The following is an 18,872-nucleotide window of genomic DNA, read 5'->3' on the forward strand; positions in this document are numbered from 1 at the left end:
TCAGTTGGGGATGTGGCCAAGGATCTTGTGACGGTGTCCTGGGGTCAGGACTGCTCAAACATGGTTTAGAGGTGACAAGACACTGCCTCCTGCTGGCTGCTGCCCAGGGCAGGCCTGGTCTTCTAGACCCGCCCAGCGTGAGCTTGACCATGTACAGAGAACCCACTGAGAAAAACAAAAATTAAACTAGCAGGAACTCTTGAGAATTCAAAAGCTCTCTTTTCTGCTCAAAAATCTATCTAAGGTTATTGCATTCAAACGGGTAAAATGTATACACATATAGAGATTTACTCATACACACACACACACACATAGACATAAGTGAGGACATCGTCCTATCAAATTAAAACATCGTTTCTATTCAGGAGATCGTCTCTCATGGTAATCTTTATTTCAAAACTTAGTGCATTGTAATCAAAGTATTTTTGCTCTTTTTCCCCTCTTTCTTACATTGCTGATGTCACGTGTAGATTAGTGGGAAGTCTTACTTACGATACTTAGCGTGATATTTTGTGTACAGCAAGAGTGGTGGGCTTCTGTGTGAAATCTGTAATGCCCCCTTATTTTTTCCATGAAGAAAGGCGAGTCTGGGCAGAAACTTTCAGGCCACTCCTGCATACTCTCCCGGCCCGTCCAAGGGGCACACTGGTCACCTCTTTTGCTCACGCAGTCCTTCTGTGTGGCATTTGCTCCCAACTTCTTCTGCTGTGTGAGCATGATTCTTCAAAACCAAGTAAAATGTCAGCTCCTCGTTTTCAGGACTTCCCCACGTAAAAATCACTCACTTCCTCATCTGCTTCTCCCTAATTTTACTTAAGCTTCTCTTCTAATCCTTAGCACGTTGTGGGTTAGATACAGCCGTTGACTCCCACCGAGGGTGGATTTTCTGAGGGGCAGGGCTGTGTGGGTCAGACTGCGATCTGTGACTCTAGTCCAATGCCCGGCACCAGTTGCAGGGAGTGGCCATCAGTCAGTCTGTGTCTACGGTGGCCCCTGGCTCTTGCTGTGGGTTTATTTCGGTTGGTTGTGAGGCAACTGCGTCCCACAGCCCTTCCCCTTCTCCTGTTTCACGCTGCCCTCCAGCTTCTCACGAAGGGGCTGCATTTTATCACATTGTTACTCAACATTCTGAATCTGTGGTCGCCACCAAACCTAATGCACATTCCAAGTTACTAGTATCATCCAGAGCTTAAAATTCACACGTGCCAAGTGTGGATCTGTGAGTCTCAAAGTATCCCTGCAGTATTTTTGATCATGCCAGATGAAACAAACACTTTGTTCTGAAGGTGTTAACACGTGACGTACATAAACGGCACCAGGGATCAGGAAATCCCATCACCGACAAAGTTTCCTTGGGTTTTCAAGACTTTTGCTATTGTCCACCACTTCACCAAGACCCTCACACATTTTCTTCTGTATCATGTGGATGTTACTGGTCCAAAAATTAGACTTTAAGGCTAAATAAATACCATGGAATGTCCTAAAGCACAAACATGGATTATCTTATTTGTTCAAATCACCACACTGGAGATGTGAACTTTAAATAATAGTTTATCCTTATTTTAGACAAAAATGATGTCAATTATGTATGTAAATTTATGAATATGCACGTAACATATAAATGATCTGTGCGTATAATAGCAATACACTAAAAGAGGAAAATCATATACATATCTCCGTGCCTCCTCCTAGAGGGAGTCACAGAAATAATTTATACCTGGGCATATATTATTTCAGATCTTTTTTCTGTTAGTGGCCATATCAGACAACCAAATTCATAGAGTTTCATAGTATGTAAGTGACTTCCATTCATGCAGAATTCTGCTGTAATGTGTATTCAGAGGCCGGGCTCGCTGTCTCTTTCGGGGGTCTTATCTTTGGGGTGCTGCCCTCCTCCTCATGGTCCAATGTGGCTCTTCATGTCCACAATCAGGAGCAGAAATGGGGAAAGAAGACAGGAGTGTCGTTTCCTTTGTGATCACACCCCAAATTTACACACATGCCTGTTGCTCACATCCCTGTCTCACAGTAGCTTCCGAGCTGCAAGGGAGGCTGGGAAGTGTAGTCTTTTTGTGGGACTGCCATGCCTGTAGGTGGATTTGTGGGACTGCCATGCCTGTAGGTGGATTTGTGGGACTGCCATGCCTGTAGGTGGATTTGGTGCATCCTCTTAATGAAGAAAAAAGGATCCAGAATTCTCTTTGGGAAGTGCAGTAAGTCAGGGCTCTCTGTCCCTGAGAGGAGGAGTGTCTAATCACTGAAACTGCCTAGCATTGCAGCGCACAGTAATAAACAAAAACCCAACTCTTACTCATTTCATTGTCCAAATTCTCTGTGAACAGTGGAGCCTCTTATTACCTACAGCCCCTGCCCACCTTGGCTCCCTCCTGAAACGGTGACAGGTACAGGCACAAGTCCCCTCTGCTTTGCTCTGCCTACTGTTCCATGGCATCTTCTCTCTGAACACAGCATGACCTCTCTCCTTGCCAGTAAATTGTTCCTTCTACCAGAGTGGGGGAAGGCTTTGGAGAATTCCACTGCACAGCTATTCCACAATGTAGTGGACCAGCCCCCTACCAGTAGAAATTAGGTCGCTTCCAAATTTTGACTCCTGTAAGCTGTAATAAACATCTGTGTAGTTAAATCTCACTTACATCCTCAATCACTTCTTAAGGACAAATTCTTAAAAGGGAAGTAGCTAGGACAAGTGAGTGTTTTTAAGGCTTTCGGTACACAAACCAAAATTTATCTTAATCACTCTAAATGTCAGTGACCGTTTAAGTACATAGAGTTATTTTTTTTATCACTATGGCTTTTCCCTTCACAACATTCTTGGTGCTCTTAGGTTTTGATTTCTCAATATCACGGGTTGTTTTTCTTTTTTTCCAGACAGTTTTTGTTTTCTCATTAGTAACCGTACTTTTTCTTTCGCTGCTTAATCCCACTTCCTTTCCAGCCATCTGCTTGTTTCAGCTGCCGCTCCTTCCTTTTGGCTGGTTCGGGGATAGTCTCGCTCTGCTTTCACCTCGCCATATGCTGGGAGCTTGTTGACTCAAGGCAGGATATTTCACGTCCTGGAAGCAACAAATCTCATGAGCCTGCAAAGATCGAAGCCACTGTCCTTTGCCATTATCTATGAATGAATGAGATTCTTCTTCTCTCTCCCCTCTGATGGGAACTATATCCCCTCACCTGAAAGTGCTGCTCTTTTATTTTCAGTGAGTTTGTGGGCTTAAAACTCTTCAGCATTTTCATTTATTTTAATGACATTTTATCACTCAGGGTTCCAAACCACCAAAACTCGGTGTCTTATACCAGCAGACCAGGCTTTCTCCACTTCAGCACTGATCATGTTTGGGACCACATAATTCTCTGTTGTGGGGCTAACCTGTGTGTGTACTGGAGGATGTTTGTCAGCTCCCTGGCTCCTAGATGCCAATCGCCCCTTCTCTTCCAGTTATAAAAACCACAAATGTCTCTAGATATTGCCATTGGTCCCCTTGGGGAGTGATTGCTGGTTGAGACCAGTGTACTTGATTGGCTCTGGAGGGGCACATCACCCAAGATCTAAACCAATAACCAAGACCACAGGATTGTCTGAAGGCCACAGGATTGTCTAAAGGAGGTTGGTGTGTCAGGGACAAAGCTCCTTTAGAAGTAGTGAGGAGGACCATGGCCCAGGTTTCCCTGGATGTCAATGGGAAAGTAGGAGCAGAGAGGACTCTACAGGACTGTTAGTACTGTCCAAGTTGGTTCCATCACTGTGACTAAGGGTCTGGCAAGTCTGGGCCTCCCTGGCAGATGTCCTCTGTGGGGCACGGGCAGTCTGTGGTGTAGGCAGCATGGCCAGCCTCACTCCCACCCCTTCCTGAGGGAAACCTGCCCCTCCGCCCTTCGGCCCCATTTGCAAGGAGGCAAATCAGCAAGGCTGTGCCTGAATCCCTTTTGTCTTGATGTTTTGTTCAGAACCTCCCCACTTCTGGCTCTTTAATGTGGGTTTCTAATTTCTCTAATGCAAAACCCCTCCTCTCCTCTGAGGAGAGCCTGGAGACAATGTGGTACCACATAAATACAGCTAATTAGCCATCCACTCTGTCCCTACTTTCACAGCCTCAGCCTCAGCTATAGAGACAGCTTCCGAACAGCTCCTCGGGGAATCCAGACACGAGCCACCCGTTTCTTTGAAATTCTCAGGAATCAACACAAAGAATCATTTTTCTTCTGGCTCTTTACAGTGAATTGGAGTTTTTAAATACCCTTCACCTCTATCCCCACACCCTTACCCCCGCCCCGCCCCCCGCCTCAAAAGCTGGAAATGGCTCTGAAACACTACAGAGGAAAAAATCAATTAGGAGCTCTGCCGTTCAAACCAAGCCAGGCAAGAGCAGCAGACGATGGATGGACTTGGGTTTTGAGTGTTGCTTTTTAAAGTATTTAGTGCTGACGGTAGCCTAATTAAACCAAATCCTGTTTGCAAGAACATTCCCCGACAGTTTACCTCCTCAGAGCCATCTTCCCTTCCTTGCGATGTTCTCCTGACAGTTTACCTCCTCAGAGCCATCTTCCTTGCAATGTTTTCCTGACAGTTTACCTCCTCAGAGCCATCTTCCCTTCCTTGTGATGTTCTCTGACTGTTTACCTCCTCAGAGCCATCTTCCCTTCCTTGTGATGTTCTCTGACTGTTTACCTCCTCAGAGCCATCTTCCCTTCCTTGTGATGTTCTCTGACTGTTTACCTCCTCAGAGCCATCTTCCCTTCCTTGCCATGTTCTCCTGACAGTTTACCTCCTCAGAGCCATCTTCCCTTCCTTGCCATGTTCTCCTGACAGTTAACCTCCTCAGAGCCATCTTCCCTTCCTTGCGATGTTCTCCTGACAGTTTACCTCCTCAGAGCCATCTTCCTTGCAATGTTTTCCTGACAGTTTACCTCCTCAGAGCCATCTTCCCTTCCTTGTGATGTTCTCTGACTGTTTACCTCCTCAGAGCCATCTTCCCTTCCTTGCCATGTTCTCCTGACAGTTTACCTCCTCAGAGCCATCTTCCCTTCCTTGCCATGTTCTCCTGACAGTTTACCTCCTCAGAGCCATCTTCCCTTCCTTGTGATGTTCTCTGACAGTTTACCTCCTCAGAGCCATCTTCCCTTCCTTGCCATGTTCTCCTGACAGTTTACCTCCTCAGAGCCATCTTCCCTTCCTTGTGATGTTCTCTGACTGTTTACCTCCTCAGAGCCATCTTCCCTTCCTTGCCATGTTCTCCTGACAGTTTACCTCCTCAGAGCCATCTTCCCTTCCTTGTGATGTTCTCCTGACAGTTTACCTCCTCAGAGCCATCTTCCCTTCCTTGCGATGTTCTCCTGACAGTTTACCTCCTCAGAGCCATCTTCCTTGCAATGTTCTCCTGACAGTTTACCTCCTCAGAGCCATCTTCCCTTCCTTGCGATGTTCTCCTGACAGTTTACCTCCTCAGAGCCATCTTCCTTGCAATGTTTTCCTGACAGTTTACCTCCTCAGAGCCATCTTCCCTTCCTTGTGATGTTCTCTGACTGTTTACCTCCTCAGAGCCATCTTCCCTTCCTTGCGATGTTCTCTGACTGTTTACCTCCTCAGAGCCATCTTCCCTTCCTTGTGATGTTCTCTGACTGTTTACCTCCTCAGAGCCATCTTCCCTTCCTTGCCATGTTCTCCTGACAGTTTACCTCCTCAGAGCCATCTTCCCTTCCTTGTGATGTTCTCTGACTGTTTACCTCCTCAGAGCCATCTTCCCTTCCTTGTGATGTTCTCTGACTGTTTACCTCCTCAGAGCCATCTTCCCTTCCTTGCCATGTTCTCCTGACAGTTTACCTCCTCAGAGCCATCTTCCCTTCCTTGCCATGTTCTCCTGACAGTTTACCTCCTCAGAGCCATCTTCCCTTCCTTGTGATGTTCTCTGACTGTTTACCTCCTCAGAGCCATCTTCCCTTCCTTGCCATGTTCTCCTGACAGTTTACCTCCTCAGAGCCATCTTCCCTTCCTTGTGATGTTCTCCTGACAGTTTACCTCCTCAGAGCCATCTTCCCTTCCTTGCCATGTTCTCCTGACAGTTTACCTCCTCAGAGCCATCTTCCTTGCAATGTTTTCCTGACAGTTTACCTCCTCAGAGCCATCTTCCCTTCCTTGTGATGTTCTCTGACTGTTTACCTCCTCAGAGCAATCTTCCCTTCCTTGTGATGTTCTCTGACTGTTTACCTCCTCAGAGCCATCTTCCCTTCCTTGCCATGTTCTCCTGACAGTTTACCTCCTCAGAGCCATCTTCCCTTCCTTGCCATGTTCTCCTGACAGTTTACCTCCTCAGAGCCATCTTCCCTTCCTTGCGATGTTCTCCTGACAGTTTACCTCCTCAGAGCCATCTTCCCTTCCTTGTGATGTTCTCTGACTGTTTACCTCCTCAGAGCAATCTTCCCTTCCTTGTGATGTTCTCTGACTGTTTACCTCCTCAGAGCCATCTTCCCTTCCTTGCCATGTTCTCCTGACAGTTTACCTCCTCAGAGCCATCTTCCCTTCCTTGCCATGTTCTCCTGACAGTTTACCTCCTCAGAGCCATCTTCCCTTCCTTGCCATGTTCTCCTGACAGTTTACCTCCTCAGAGCCATCTTCCCTTCCTTGCGATGTTCTCCTGACTGTTTACCTCCTCAGAGCCATCTTCCCTTCCTCCATCTTGCAGTGTGCAACTCTGCCGGGAGGGAGAGGCAGATCTTAGAACCAGAATACCCCCTGTTGATGCACATCACTCCCTTTATCTTACATTATTTCTGGTCTGCTGTTTATTTTACCCAAATCTCTTAAAAAATGAAAATGACCTTGTGCACGTGTAATGGTTATGATGCTGCCTGATTGGTAGAGAAACAGAGTAACAGGGAGGCACCCAGCTGGCCAAGCCAGACTCTTCTGTTCACGTTCTGACAGACGGCTCAGCAGGAAAAGGTCTTCCCTGCACACAGACTTGACTGGCTGAGACCATAACAAGCCCATGGCGTGTGGGATGAGACACTGTATTTCAGCAATTCTCCTGAAATAAAAATCCCGCTCCCTCCATCCCGATCGCCTTTTGTTGGCACCTCCATGGTACCCAGCCCAGGGCATTGGAGATGTAAGTCTGGCCAGTTGCAGGCCATTTCCAAGGGAGGGTCCAAGGGAGGGTCTGAACTTGTGATTTCCTCATTCAGGAGGTGCTTTTCCTGAATGCCATACTTAAGAGAATTCCAGAAATCTTCATACCTTAAGTCCATGTTTACAAAGTCTCTTTCTTTTTTTATAAAGTAAAAGATCTGTACTTCCTGGTTTTTATCCCTAACTTACATCTTTCTCTACATATAAGGAGCAAATGGCGTCCACCATTCCATCCTCAAACCAACCGAGACAGAAATCTTTTAAATAGAATTTGAGCCCTCCAGGGAAACACAAGTATTTAAAGCAAGTTGAGAGAAAGACTTCTTTCTGTCTTTTTTTTAACCTGCTCATTGAACACATTCCTCACACATACACTGTTTTCCTCCTGAGCAGACCCATTTTAAAACACCGCCTGTAGGTAGTCTCTGTGCTGACAGTGACCATATTAAAAAGCATCACTTATGAAGTGAGTGTATGATGCCCCATAATCATATCATTGTATACAGTTATGATTTAATAAAAAAAAAAAAAAAAAAGCATCACATCTAAATCTCAGCAATCCTTTGGCTTCTCACTAGGTAAGCTTGACATTCTTCCTTTCTGAAAAGATTTTGAGCATTATCTTCTTAATGAGAGAATGTGTATTTTAAATGCTATACAGTGTCAACAATTGAATGATATAAACTGTTGGCTGATTTTTGTTGATATCAGTCATGCAGACTTGCATTTGAAACCTGTGAAGAAAAGTACCACCAATTTGTTATTCAGTGAGGCACTATTTGGAGTGGCCAGAATCAGCAGAATCTCCCATCCTGAGGCTGCCAGCCTGTCCAGAGCAGAGTTTCCTGGCAGAGAGCGACTTTCCTGGGGGAGTCGCTAGAGAATCGCCCCATGAAGTTTACTTAGTGTTTACTATGTCAAAACTACAGTTATAATTCCCCAAATCCTTGGTTTCTTGAACTCTATATATGTAAAACACTTGATTTCTATAAATAAGACAATGACTAAGCGGATATTTCCTGTTAGAAACGAGATTTCTGTTGTTTTTCAATGTTCCATTCTCTAGAAAGCAATTTATTGAACTGAAGCCAGTAATTATGGAAAGTTAAATAGTAATCACCTAAATTTTGGAAATCAATAAAGTAGGAACTTATTAAAAAAAAAAGAGAGAAACGTATTCTCTGGTAATTTTTTCCTGTTTAACAGCATGTGAATGACCTTCATGAAGTATACTTTGCACATGGAAGTGATTCATTTAAGAATCAAGAGCTCCTAGAACTTTTGCAAGTTTGAGTTGCTAAACTATAACCAATAAAAGTAAAAATGTTACACAAAGTTGTGGAACATTTATTTAATGCTCAAGCATCAGGAATAAAACTGAAGAAGAAAGGAGATTTTTGTTGAAAATTTCACTGAAGCTGGAACAAGATGAAGCCCACCACAAAGTTTTTTAAACCATAAATGCTCTTCTCCTCTCCCTTCATCTTTCCCTTTATTCTGCTTGACTTCTAGACTGTACTTGAGGAGTGGAGATGTATGTGTGTGTGAGAGAGAGAGAAAGAGAGAGCCAGAGAGATAACATGGTAATAAAGCAGATAATATAACCAAAAAATACTCAACAGTCATCGCCCTCACTGACTGCCTGCAAATACTTTGTTGGCTGGGCAATCTCTTCATTACATAGAAAGTTCTCTCTCCCAACTTGCTAACACTTTGCTTCTTTGTATATTACTTTTATGTTTCAAACTCTTAAAGAATTTGTGGTACTACGTCCTCAAGGAATAAGTCTAAATGAACACAATTTGCACAATGTTTGTAAGTTTACTGCCGGATTCTTAAGGACCAGCCAGCTGTCCGCCCGGTATTCTGTGTTAATATTTAGCCACTGGCTCAGAGCCTGTGGCTCAGGCGGCTAAGGCATCAGCCACATACACCTGAGGTGGCGGGTTCGAATCCAGCCCAGGCCTGCCAAACAACGATGGCTGCAATCAAAAAATAGCCAGGCGTTGTGGCGGGTGCCTGTAGTCCCAGCTACTTGGGAGGCAGAGGCAGGAGACTTGCTTGATCCCAGGAGTTGGAGGTTGCTGTGAGCGGTGACACCACAGCACTCTACCCAGGGTGACAGCTTGAGGCTCTGTCTCAAAAAAAAAAAAAAAAATATTTAGCCACTGCTTACTTTCAGGTGATGTACCATTTTCAGAGACATTTTAGTGTAGAAACATCTTATATTTAAATGTATAAATGATGCACTTCCACTCTGATAAAGGAGTAGTAGGTCTCGTTCTTCCTCACAGTCAGTGTGAAGGATTTCCATGTGCTGAACTGTGTCATGGATTTCTGTCTGATCCCGACCTCATCCCTGCTCTGTTATCATGTTGGTGTTGATTAGCTGGGCAAGTATGTTAATTGATCTCTTAAAGAAGACTTCCAGTCATTTTACAGGGGTTGAAAACCTATTTTTAAGGGATAATTGATACTTTTCCCCATATTAACTCAATAAAAGTTTGAAAAAAGTACCAAGATAAAGGTCTGGCAGATACATGGACAGGCTTTGAAATAATTCTTTTTCTCCAATATCAACATGCCGGGGCGCCATCGATGTGCTGAAATAGCAAAGAATCCCCTTTGAACTCCATCTCTAGTGGCCATCAAAGATTATCTGTGTTCACATCAGTTGTCCTTTTATTCCCCTTGGATTCTCTCTGTAGCCATTAAGAAAAGATTGCAGTAAAAGGTATTTAAGAGCTACAGAGTTGATAGGCCAGAGCTGAAGAAAACTGTCTCCTGATTTAACCATTTATCCTGCTTCACTGTGCAGAAGTTAGAGGAAAAGAGAAAAAGACAAAACCCTGCAAAAGATGACACAGCTGCCTTTCCCTCCTCCCGTGTATCATAATAACCATGCAAATGTCACTTCTGCACAGCCCCCGCTGTTAGGTCAGCTCTTCTACGGCAGGAATATCTCTTCCCTTTTGAGTAGGAAACTGCACGTGTTGGTTTTTTTTGAATATTATTACATCTTTATGTGAAAGTGATGACTTAAAATTTTTAAAGAAATGACAACATAGAAAATGAACCAAACAAAAACCAAATGTCCGCTTTCTATTACTCCAGCAGATCAATCCACTACCCCAGATTGGTTTCATTTAAGAAGCCAATGTCGCTACCGCTACATCCCTGAAACTGACAAACCTACAAATGACTGCTCTCTTTACCCAGCGCTAACTTCCTGTTCAGTGAGCCAGGCTCCAGTAATGACTAGGAGCAAAGTGACAGGGCTACTTCGCTTCCTTCTTTTCTTTTTTTAATTTAAAAGAGATGTACTTGTTTTATTGGTAGGCTGTCCACAGGTGCAGAGTCATCTTTGGTTGAGATGTGGCTTTGGTTAAATGAACAAAAGCTTCCCATATGGGGTGTCCTTGTTATGAAGTTAAAATTGAATGACTCACTCATTGAAAATGGCCTTCAGTAGGATGTTTCACTCACCTCTGAGCGTTAGCCTTGACTTAAACTAGGCAATGTGAATGAGAAAAAGAAGCCATGAATTTTCAGTTCCTCTCTTAGAAAATAAATAATGAAATTCTTGAAATTATTTATGATATTTAAATAACATTACAGAGTCTCCATCTACTTTTTCATTTTTATGTATCAAGGATATGAAGTAAGCATATATTTTCTTCCAGTGAACTTTTTAGAATTAAAGAACTTAATAAGATCCTGAAATACAGTTTTTGTTTTCTTCTTTATACACACGTAAATACACAGGCACATATATCTGTGTACATAAATAGCTGAAGGAAAGATTGGTGTATATCATTTAGACCAGTGGCCCCCAATCTTTTTGACACCAGGGACCGGTTTCATGGAAGACAATTTTTCCACAGACCCAGGTGTGGGGAGTGAGACCAGAGGCAGAATTGAGGCAGTGATGCCCCAGCGGTGGGGAACAGCTATAAATACAGATGAAGCTGCATTGGCTCACCTACCATTCACCTCCTACTGGTCGGCCTGGTTCCTAACAGACGATGGACCAGTTTTTTGACATCAGGGACCAGTTTCATAGAAGACAGCTTTTCTCCAAGACGGGGAGGGGGATGACAGGATAGGACAGGAGGTGGGGTCAGGTGGTGAAGCTATGGGGCCTGATTCCTAACAGGCACAGACGGGTACCGGTCTGCATCCTGGGGGTTGGGAACTACAGATTTAGAAGATATATATTTTTAAGTAATCATGAATAAACACAAGCTAAATAGCTTAATAGCTCACACCCTAAAACCATAATGAACCTGTTTTATTTTACTATAATTCATCTCAGAAGTGAATACAGGTATATTTCTCTAATCATATAGTATATTTCATTTTCACCCTTATACTCATTGCCTTTATTTTTCACAAAAGAAAAAGGATTTATGTAATCAAAGATCAGAATCATTATTTTAATTTTTTAATATTTTTTAAATTGTAAAAGTAATAGGACAAAAAGTTTAAAATGTAGGAAAAATGAAAGGCAAACATTTTATTAATTTTCCTGTGATCATTATAGGTTTTCAGTGATGCGATTTACTTGGGATAAAGCACAAGCCCTATATACTTTGCTATCTGCTTTATTCTTTTACCTTTTATTATCATGTGTCCACATTGCCAATAGTCCTCATAACTATCAATTTTAATGATTGACTGACATTCCTTTGTGCATCTAGCCATAATTTAAAAATGACGTGTAATTAATTTTCAATTACACATTCTCCTGTTATTCATTAGATTCAATTCAGAGCAAATTTAACTATCAGAAGTGCTATGCAATCTAGATTTGCTTATAACTTATGTCAATGTGTCTCCTAAACCATAACAATTTTCTCTCTTTTATCCATTCTGTCATCTGTTAGATGCCACAATAGTACTCGATTTGTATGTGTTTTACAAATTATATAGAAATGTATCCTAATTAAATAAAAAGCTGAGGCATTTGAGTGTTGGTAACTACTACACATTACCTTAGCATGCTAACTCTAAAATATTCTACCTTCATCTTTAGCCTTCTACCCTGCCCAATCAAAATCAATCCGTCTCTTCCCCTTCCTTCCTATAGCACTGTGTTAGCGTCATTCTCAGGGAGCTTGTCTCCTCTGTCAGTTCCCTTCTCTGTCATGCTCCAAAGCCCTCTCCACCCTGGAGAATAAGCCCTTGGGGGGCAGACATGACTTTCCTATTTTTGGTGGTCCCTGGATTGCTGTGGTCCACGCAGTCAGGCGCCACCAAATGTCATTATGTTTGCCTTTGTTTTTGTCTGCAATGTTTGTGGAAGGCGATACTGTGAAGCATAATGATGTTAAAGAGATATACTCTCTCGTTTTTCTTCCACCAGTGGGATGGAGTAGGACCTCTTCCAGACTGTGCTGAACCACCAAAAGGGATCCAGATGCTGTGGCACCCATCAATAGTCAAACCCTACCTCACACTGCTGTCTGAGTGCTCAAATGCAGACACGCTGGAAGGGGCGGCAGGCGCCCTGCAGAACTTGGCAGCAGGGAGCTGGAAGGTATGGCCAGTTCATTACAATAAAAAAAGAAATCTGGAATCATGAGCAAGTCCTCAGAAAATAATACAAGTCCAGTTTAGAGAAATTCAATGCTAATAAAGATTTTAAGGATATTAGAGAAAAAACAATTGTATCAAACTGTTGGACTTAGAAAGGTACTCCTTGTAAAAATTCTTTTTAAGGGCTCAGGAGTCCTTCAAGGCCACTACAAACAGAGGGGGATAAATGGGAATGATTTTCTACTCTATTTAGGTAGCTGAGCTACTTTGTTTTCAGGGGAGATTGTGACATGTTGAACATTTTCAAAGCACTATCATTAACTGTTAAGGGAACTAATCCTCAAACACTTTGTTTAAAACTGTATGCGACACTTAAATTGTTATATCAGGTCCCAGACCCCAAAGGAAAAAATAAATTCTTGCATTAATAAATTATGGGTTAATAAAGAATAACAGTATTTTCAGTTGTCTTTGGCAACAATGTTAAAGATAATATAGGATAAGACAGGAAGGCCTTTTTCTCTGAGTCCTTATAAACCGACACTGTTCCTGATAGATTTTCAGGAAAATTCTCACCACTCTTATTTTGGTAGACAGAGATTCACCATAGCAATGAATTCTTGAGGTTAGCCACTAATGTTACATGAAGTAATATGCTTTGTTGCACAGAAAAAGCACAACCTCTTAGAAGAATGAGGGGGTGTGCAAAAATACTGAGGAAGTTTTCCATTCATTTCAAGCCATCCATGTTCCATTCATTTCATATCAAATCCTGAGATTTGGAATATTCATCAATCACTCTTTTGTTTACATCTATTTTCCTTAGAACCATGTTAATGTTGGTGCATAGCTACAGATAATTTTCAGAAGCTCAGCGCCATGGGCATCTCACACTCTGACCTCAGCATTAACATGTAACAACACCCTCCCTTTTGCTCGCACTTTCTGATGTCTGCCTTCCTGCCACTCTTCTCCTTGTCTGCCATCCTTTGTTTCCATGGCTACAGTTTGAGCTGCAGGACTTCCTTCTTTCCTGGGTGTGACATCTGAGCTCTAGGGGCCCAGTTCCTGACAACTCTTCACATAGAGCCAGCTGATTCATGGACAGGCCCACCTTTTACGAATGAACATAATTGTCTTCCCTTCCCATAAAACATCCCTAATGTTGTACCCAAAACAATCAAGTTGGGCTGGGCTTAAAGTGAAGACACATCTCTTGCTTTCAGAGATACACGTAGGGAAAAGTTTCAAAAGTAGGGTTTCACCAGGCAGGAGCTCAGAACATAGCCTTACATGACTAGGAAAGAGATAATAATGGAAATCACTTCCTTAAATGAGCTCTTAGATCTTTGTCTCTCTGAACTCAGCATGGCCTGGGAAGCTTTGACTCAAATTACAATCCAAACCTCCGCTCTACCTTTCCTGAGTGTGGTGAGCCTGAACGAGGAACAGCACCTCCTTGAGTTAGACCTATGTCAGTTTTAGACAAAGATCGGGGCTGCCTCACTCTACATCATGCACATCAATCACAAAGTTGGATACAGAGATGGGAGCAAGATGTAATAGGCCAAGGGATTGTCACTGTTGTCCCAAGAGCACTCACACCTGCAGATCCCCACCCAGGCCCTCCTGCCTTGGCTCGCTAACTGGACTGGCATAGGCTTCAGGCGTGAGTCTGACCCAGACACGCAGATCTAGATGGTAGCAAAGAAAGGGTGCCATCTAAAGGTACAATTTCTTTTTATTTTAACCAATTATCATTTTCCCTGAGAAATATTTAGGTTATTATCATAACGACTTAAACATGGAGAACTGGGTCTTTGGGCTGTAGAAGATTTTGGAAATAAGTCTTCAGCCTTTAAACTCCTATATTCCATATATTCAAAAAGTTAAGTGGAAATGGAAAAAATATATAAAAGACCCAAATCAAACTTCTGGAGTGGAAAACACATCTGAAATAAAAAGTATAGGCAATGAGATTAACTGAAGATTAAATAATACAGAAGAAAAGATTAATGAACTTGAAAACAGCAATTGAAACCATCCCAAATGAAACAGAGAAGAAGGGAAAAAAGTCCTGCAATCACTGACCGTCAAGTAGCCTGATACACGTGCAAATAGAGTCCTCAAATGAGAGAGAAAAGAGAAAACAGAAAAAAATATTTAAGGAAATAAGGGTGAAATTTTTTTAATTCAATGAAAACCATAAATTCACACATCCAAGCATCTCAAGAAACCCTCAAGCTCAAGAAACATGAAGAAACTATACTAAGGTGCATGATGATCAAATTGTACAAAATCAATAATAAATTTTAAAAAATCTTAAAAGCAACCAGAGAAAAGACCTGTACAAAGAACTGTGTGCCACATCTAAACACCAAATTTAAGAATCAGTGTCACCAATTATTACTTCTTTCATACAAGTTCTTCTGAGCTACCAAGACTGTCCTGCAGAAGAAATCTGGTTTCTATGCCCCTTTTAGGCAAAAGCGAACTCCCACTTACCTCTTTGTACCCACTGTTCAGCCCTGTGCTTGGCTGAAAGTTTAACCAGCATCTGTGTCCACACGTCTTTCCTGTGGACAGCAGTCTGTCCTATTTATAAATGTCTACCAATAAATAAGAACTTAGAGCATGTATTATGTACCAGAACATCCTGAGATAGTCACAGTTGATGAGGCTTTATTTGGTTCTTTGCTTCAGATGTGCTGTGAATACAATAGGAAACTAACAGAAAGGAGTTGCACAAGTTTTCTTTGCTGTCCAGACTCAGCAGTGCTTGGCAGGCCACAGGTCTTGGTAGCACTGCCCAGTTCTGCAGACCCTACAGCTCTGGATTTCCTGAGCAAGTTACCAGGTTCTATGTCTCAGAGACAACCAGGCCACCTAGGATAGCTGCTGAGACACAGCCAAGTCTTTGGGTGTCTGGAGTAAGAAGATAAGTTTTAAAAGCTTTACTATATTTATATTTTAAAATCTCTTCTATTTTGGATTAATATATCATGAGAATTATGGAAGAAGCATCATAATTCTAGGTATTTTCTGGTAGTAAAATCTTGCTGACTGTTTTCAGGACGTAAACCTATACATTAGTTCAGCAAGTTAGTCCCAGGGTGATATCTTTCCCCACATATCCAGAGGAATTTTATTTGGTAAATTTTTCTACTGCTAAAAAGAGTAGAGACTACTAAGAATGAGGCAGAAGGGTCTATATTATCCAAAATCAACATGACAAAAGCTTCCCAGTGTTTTACACAAAGTTTGACAACTGTGCTCTTTGGCTTTTCCAGTCTCCATTGGATTTCCATCAAGTTAGAAAATGGGAAGAACATTTCTTTTTTTTTTTTTTGTAGAGACAGAGTCTCACTTTATCGCCCGCGGTAGAGTGCCGTGGCCTCACACAGCTCACAGCAACCTCCAACTCCTGGGCTGAAGCGATTCTCTTGCCTCAGCCTCCCAAGTAGCTGGGATTACAGGCGCCCACCACAACGCCCAGCTATTTTTTGGTTGCAGTTCAGCCGGGGCCGGGTTTGAACCCGCCACCCTCGGTATATGGGGCTGGCGCCTTACCGACTGAGCCACAGGCGCCACCCTGGGAAGAGCATTTCTTATAAGCAGACATACACATCCATTATCAGAAAAGTAGATGCCCTGGTGGCAAATAGAAGAGGTAGAAAAATTAAAGCCAAGAATGTCAGAGCCAGGGGCGGTTCCATGTGTTGGCTGTCTCAAATCTTCTAATAACTGATAGTCATAATGCTGACCCTCTGCCATTAAGGAAATGTGAAATTGTTACTAGTAATTTCAGAATACAGAAAGTCTTTGAGAAATATTTCAATCCCAATGCTCAAAGTGGAATTTTGACTTTAGAATGTCAGTCTTACTTATGAGAACCTCTGCTTCCCTAATAATTCCAGATAAATAGGATAGATCTTAGGCAAGGCAGGAAAATGCTAAGGAGTACTTATGAATAGTTATAAATATTATATACTTGTAGTTTTCTCAGCCACATACAATACAGAAGCACGTGTAGGAGACAATCACATTATCCTCATCTCTTGTATAATTTATTAGTTTGCCAAACTATATGGGAACAAAGGGAGAACAATTCTTAGTGAAGATTTTAGAAGACTATTATTAAGCCAAGCACTGATAAATTATTATAATTTCAAGAAAATAAAAAATGGATTATATGTAAACCAAGCAGAAAAATTCTTATTTATAAAATAAGATAATTTTGAGAAATTAAACTTTTTTAAGTTTATAAAAAAGATAATTTTGAGAAAAAATTTAAAGTAATTAAAAGATGGATTTAGTATATACAACAGCATCAAGTTTTATACAGTGTTACCATCCAAAATCTAGAGTTCCAAGAATGTGTTTTTATAGCAAGTGTTGAAATTTAGTGGTATTTCTTTAGTGTTCTTAACTTTTTATAACCCAACAAAAACAGAAATGTGGAGGTAAAGCACCAGAATTTTGCATGGAGACAGCTTTTTATAAGCCTCATCATCGGAAACAATAACTTCTTTTTATGAGAAGATCACGAACACTCTTCTTCTGTGACAAATTGACTAGCAAACTAGATCTTTGTAATGGTCCTAAACACTTTTTAAACTTTAAGACACTCATTACTTGGTTTATGAGCATCAGAAAAACAATGGTATTATGGCAGAAGCAAAGTGATGAATGTGTTTCATTGCCAACAGGGACTTCAGTTACCTTTTCCTCATTTATAGTACAATGATTTTGTTTGTGGTGTATATAACAGCTTCCATCTTTTTAAAATGTGAATGGATGTTCCTTTAATACCATTTACGGATGTCTATTGTACTTGAACTTTATGAAAACCCAGAGTTTGAACTATAGAAATATATCTGAAGTTGCTACAAAACCAAATGTTATAGATATCTTTGTAAAGTCTATTTCTCCCTTAAAATGTCTCAAAGAGTCTTTTATTTGTTCATTTATTTTAAAGTAAGATAGTACAGAGAGATATGTGGATATTAATCTATTAATATTTAATGAGCTAACATAATAGCAACAAAGACTTAGTGAACCAAGAAACAGAATCTCTGGCCATGTGGCCCAAATGAATGAAAAAAGATAAATAAAAAATATAAGAGAGCTGTAAAATTTGAGACTTTTCCTTAGAGACAAGGACAATAGCCTTGAATTTAGCAGAGCTTAGCGGTTAGTGTATCATGTAAAAAGTGAACCAGGGCAGATTAGTGGATTACAACAAATGAAAGGAAGAACCATGATATGACATCTAAGACAAAGTGAATTGTCTTTGATCTCTTGAAAGCATATGATGTAAATGCAAAGAAATGAAGTTTTCAAAGTTTTTGATGAGAGTGAGTTATGAAACATCATGCCTGATGAATTACAAACTGGCTCAGAATAAACAGAGGCTATCTGAGACTCTGTGCTGTAAGGCACCTAGAGACAGTGAACACAGGTGAATGTGATGACCAGCCTGAAGCAGGATGAGACTAGACCCACCCTAAGTAGCAGGGGATGGGGAATAACCCTAAGGACTTGGAGCACTAACCAAGTCATCAGCCCTAATCACTCAGGACTTGGAGTCACTTTCCTACAAGACCTAGGAAGTGGGAGTGATGGCAAAGACTACATTTGTGCTGTAAAAGTCTGTGCATTCAAAATGACTAGATCAAGTAAACCTATTTTTTATAGTTTGGCATTAGTTTCATCACTATCTCTGGATAATCTGATTTCTGACATCCTGAGGTGCAGAATTCCATTCTAAAGTTGTAGAAATAGATGAACCCAAGGGATGTCCACTCCAGACAAGATGCCAAGATGGAGTTAACAAGGTGTAAATTTACCCTCCTTCAAGGAAAAAAAAAGGAGATCCAGAAAACAGAAAATATGTGAAATGATGGGTTTTTAGTAAGTCACTAACATTAGTTAAAGAAGAACTGTGACCTCTGAAAGACAGGGAATAAACAAGATGAGCCCTGTGACTCAGTTGCCTACCTCAAAAGAGTTTCCAGACCATGGCACAAGGATTGAGAGCCCTGGGGAGCATGACTGACTTGCCGCGTTGAGGAGCTGGAACTGGGAACCTGGGGTCATCCAAAGGGCTGGAGTTCTTAGGACAGAGTACCAAGGAGGAGAGAGACACACACGGGACCCTCAACATATGCTCAGCAGAGAGACACCTGTG

At 41.6% G+C, this 18,872-nt stretch overlaps 1 protein-coding gene across 3 annotated transcripts in view; it reads left to right on the forward strand.

The window, feature by feature from the left end:
* CTNND2 (catenin delta 2) overlaps positions 1-18,872 on the forward strand; it is a 943,962-nt gene that overhangs the window by 796,224 nt on the left and 128,866 nt on the right. For all 3 annotated transcript variants that reach the window (XM_053592980.1, XM_053592979.1, XM_053592981.1), the window contains one exon: positions 12,510-12,683. In XM_053592980.1, coding sequence (XP_053448955.1) covers positions 12,510-12,683 — 174 coding nt within the window. The remainder of the gene's footprint in view (positions 1-12,509; positions 12,684-18,872) is intronic.

The sequence above is a fragment of the Nycticebus coucang genome, chromosome 1 (genome assembly GCF_027406575.1).
Source record: "Nycticebus coucang isolate mNycCou1 chromosome 1, mNycCou1.pri, whole genome shotgun sequence".
Classification (NCBI taxonomy): domain Eukaryota; kingdom Metazoa; phylum Chordata; class Mammalia; order Primates; family Lorisidae; genus Nycticebus; species Nycticebus coucang.